Consider the following 4,390-nt stretch of genomic DNA (forward strand, 5'->3'; position numbering starts at 1 on the left):
TAGCCGTTTATAGTTTTCCTTGAAAGTTTGATATACTTGCTACCGTTCTGAATTTTTTTCAAAATTTTCCACCCACCGGTATAGATTTTAGAAGGGGGGGGGGGACGCTCGATTTTAATGAAAATTTGCAATTTAAAGTTGAATATTTTGCAAACAAATCACTGAATCGAAAAATCGTTTTAGCAACCCCCTAATGATTAAAAGACCTATCCAACGATAGCCACACTACAAGGTTGGATAAGAAAAAAAAAAATCACCCCCACTTTACGTCTATGAGAGGTACACTAAAAAAATATTTTTTTGAAATATTTATTGTACTGTAGGTACCATTTTGTCGGCATAGTTTACATACATATTCGTTCAAAATTACAGCTTTCTAGCATTGATAGTCCCTGAGCAAAGCCGCGGACGGACGGACAGACACACATACAGACAGACATGGCGAAACTATAAGGGTTCCATTTTTGCCATTTCGGTTCGGAACCCTAAATATGAGATCATCTAATTAAACTATCTATCTAATAAAAACTTGCTCTTTCCTGCATTTCAGGCGGCGTAACTCATATGAAATTTACACCGGACGGTCTAAAGCTCGTGTCAGGAGCTCGCAAAGATCACAGACTGTTAGTTTGGGACATCCGATACTATCGCAAGCCACTGAACATATTAAACCGGATAATGGATACCAACCAGAGGGTGTATTTTGATGTGTCCCCGTGTGGCAAGTATCTCGTCACAGGAGGTACAGATGGCATTTTGAAGGTGTGGGATGTGGACAATGTAAACTGGAAATCAGCTTTGGATGTCACGGATGTCGAAAGGGATAATGTAACATTTAAGGTAGGTGTAGCTAGTGGCGGGCTGTTTTCCGCAACTCGACAACTTAGTGCGCCTATTTTGCGTGATCGGCTGTAGGCCTAGCTCCTGGAGGGAGCCTAGTAGACCCTTCACGTTGCCGTCGACTTCCTGGGTGACCCCGGTGATCCGAGGGTAGTACCCTGTGGTTCGCCACGTCAGAACATTCCGGTAGGATGTGCGAACCAGTCTCTTCTCCCTCCATCTTAGAGCAACGCGGGCTTGCTACAGGAAGGGAGTAGCCTTAGCGGTAGATTACCTTTAAAATAGTTCTGACGTTTGTTGCGGGGGGAAATGTGCACACAAGTGCAGTTCCGCACACTTACATGCAAAAACAAAACTGCCAACTGACTGTAATCACGACGTAAACAAATAATCCAACAATACACTAATAATTCGTGTACAGATGACTCAAAACTCACACATTGACAGTAACATCACTAAGTTCTTCATCGGCGAAAACTCGGATTTATCGCTTGACCGATCTGAAATTTGTACGGATTAGCGTACTTCATGTTGGTAAACGAATCCGACAATAATGTACGACTTTGTTGTTTAAATGTTATTAAACAGCAATAATACGATAATAATTTACTGACATGTGAAATGTAACACCATCTTTTTGCAAGCTTGATGTCCCAGATCTCTTTTTACAGCAGAAAACTGAACAATTCGGCATTTTTAGCACTGCAGCGTTCAGTCGCGCGACTCGATTCGGTCTAGTTTGAAATCCGAGCGCGCCTTGTTTTATAAAATTCGTACGCCCAGTTGGGCTTCTACTTTGACAGAGGGGAACGCGGCGAATGTTTACTCCCTTCCGTTGGAAGCCCGCGTTGCTCTAAGGCCTCCATGCATGCTCAGTACAATAAATAGTCTTACATTCACTTACTCCCTTACAAGCTCCCACTAAAAACATATAGTTTAAGTGATTTATGTAGACTTACACTATATACTGTGTTACATGAAAGTTTCATACACTTTGTTTTTGAATTTTTGTCTCTTTGAATTTTCTTAGTCTATTTCATATTTACTATTGAACCAATTGAATCAGACCTACTGTGGAATCTTTCGATAACACTAAGATAACACTTCACTATTTTTTATTAGGGTATATAATATGATTTTAAAAGCCGATAATTAAATGTCAACCACATTTGTACCTAATTTATACTTATTAATTGTTATTTTATTAAATACTGCTACCAAAGGTCGCCTTTTAAGTTAGCCTTGCAAAATCGAACAATAATAAATTCCCATCAGTTAAATCAATCAATAGGAGTAAAGTATAAATTTCTTTTTTTTTCAGTTTCCTCTCCACAAAGACTGCTGCAATAGTGTATCAATACACCCATTTAGGCCGATTCTCGCTACAGGCTCCGGCCAGTATCATTTCAAAGATCCTATTCAAGACGAAGATGGAACCGAAATTAATGGACTCAGTGAAGACTTGAAATATTCGTGCCACCCTGAAAACAGTTTGGTGTTTTGGTGGATTGGTGATGTTCCTGAGTTACCGTTATAGTAAAAAATATTATGTTATAAGAGTTATATAAAAAGCTTATGTTTACAGTTTTACTATTCTTTCACCCTTTTAGCGGTTAAGATCTGTATCAATATCTGTCACAGCAGAGCGTGCAAAAATATCCGACATGTCCTACCTGACCTAAAAATCAGCAGATATTGGCGCTGCTGACTGAACAATGATCCTTATGACTAGGCTATTAGAAAACGGTTTTGTATGCCAAGGCTATAATAATAATAATAATCGGAGGTTCCTCACTCTGCGGCCCTGACCACCGGTAGCTTGGGCCCTACCCCGTTACCGGCGGCAAACTAGGTTAGCTTTTTATAATATTTTTATTTTGTATGTACTTTTCTGTATTTTACTTTTTATAACTATTATAAAAACCTAATCCTAAGAATGAAAAAGAAATAAAGAAAATAATAATTAAACTCTTTATTCAGACAATTACATAGTCCATGTTGTTAGTTACAAAAGCATATTAAAATTATTAATTTATTAACTACCTATTCTAGTTACATATTCAATTCAATTCAATTCTTGAAAGTAGGTATAACTCCATCGATACCATCGATGATTCCGCGAATGTCGAGGTTGGAAAAGACACTACCTATCAGTTTAGCCGATGTTCGGTAGTAGTTAGTTACATATTAATTAATTTATTTCAACCACATGCTGGTTAAGTTATAACTGTATGTAAACGTTTATTTAAATACTAGCCGTTGCATGGGACTCCGTTCGCGTAGTATTCGTTTACCACTATCCCGCGGGAACTGTGCAATTTTCCGGGATAAAAACTATCCTATGTCCTTCCCGGGGACTCAAACTATTTCTATACCGAATTTCATCTAAATCGGTCTAGCGGTTTAGACGTGATTGAGTAACAAACATCTAAACATCCAAACATCTTCACAAATTTTCACATCCCTACTTCCCTACTAATATTATAAATGCGAAAGTAACTGTCTGTCTGTCTGTCTGTCTGTCTGTCTGTCTGTCTGTCTGTCTGTCTGTCTGTCTGTCACGCTTTCACGTCGAAACCACTGAACCGATTTTGATGAAATTTGGTATATAGGTATTTTGAACCCCAAGGATCAACATAGGATACCTTTTATTCCGGTAACCTAGATCCGCGCAGACAAAGTCGCGGGCTTAAGCTAGTTTATCATAAGAAGGAGGATACTGTAACTTGAACGGCTCCATATCGGCTCGCATACTAATTGGAAGTCCGAATGTAATGTTTGTCAGAACGATCGTTTGTCATAATTATTTTTTATCTGAATCCAATAGTTGTTCAGACTTGTTATAAAACAAACCTAACCTAACCTATAGTTTTCTATAGGATGACCATTTAAAAATTTCAGAAAACTGTAAGTGGGAAAAAACTTATGACAAACGATGATTCGGACAAAAATTACAGTATGACTAGCGAAGAGTATGCGAACTTTGGCTCTTCCAACTTGAACACATCAGAAATCAGACAAGAATGGCTGGAGCCGGAAATCGAAACTCGTCTTTCGCTTCGAAATTCGTTGTCAAATGGTCCTTATGATACCAGTGCCAATAACAAACGCGCAGTAAGGGCGAAGCCAGAATTTGCTAAATGGAGGGCCGGCTATTAAAACCATGAATACACCTAAGGTAAGTATATAATTTATTGAATTTGGCGTTACTTTGCGGAGGTCCATATCAATAAACAATAATTTTGCTCACCCGCGACGCAACAAATATGTGTTCATGCAACTCCTCCACCTCCACGTTATAAGAACACACACAAACCCCACTCACCACCACCACACTACACTGACGCGTTTCGAACTCACCCATAGCTCATCCTGAGAGCAACAACCGTTTACCATTTTATCGTCTGTAGCATTTGTATGTACGTACATAATAGTCTAACAGTTGTATGAAAACACATTTGTTGCATAAACATGGCTATCATAAGGTCGCGGGTGAGCAAAGTAATGGCTCCTAAGGTATACATGAAGCCGTAATGGCATAGTGGTTTAA

At 38.8% G+C, this 4,390-nt stretch overlaps 1 protein-coding gene across 1 annotated transcript; it reads left to right on the forward strand.

Moving 5' to 3' along the window:
* The first annotated feature begins 551 nt into the window (after nucleotides 1-551).
* LOC141429732 (telomerase Cajal body protein 1-like) lies at nucleotides 552-2,424 on the forward strand. Its single transcript, XM_074090215.1, has 2 exons — nucleotides 552-840; nucleotides 2,162-2,424. Exons 1-2 carry the CDS (start codon nucleotides 565-567, stop codon nucleotides 2,375-2,377), a joined length of 492 nt encoding a protein of 163 aa, XP_073946316.1. The 5' UTR covers nucleotides 552-564; the 3' UTR covers nucleotides 2,378-2,424.
* Nucleotides 2,425-4,390: the final 1,966 nt, after the last annotated feature.

This window comes from Choristoneura fumiferana, chromosome 7 (genome assembly GCF_025370935.1).
Source record: "Choristoneura fumiferana chromosome 7, NRCan_CFum_1, whole genome shotgun sequence".
Classification (NCBI taxonomy): domain Eukaryota; kingdom Metazoa; phylum Arthropoda; class Insecta; order Lepidoptera; family Tortricidae; genus Choristoneura; species Choristoneura fumiferana.

Bases quoted from the DNA above. Each gene is read 5' to 3' on its own strand.
- LOC141429732 (XM_074090215.1), top strand. From the start codon at position 565: ATGAAATTTACACCGGACGGTCTAAAGCTCGTGTCAGGAGCTCGCAAA. The intron at 841-2,161 runs GTAGGTGTAGCT...TTTTTTTTTCAG, and splicing joins GGGATAATGTAACATTTAAG to TTTCCTCTCCACAAAGACTG.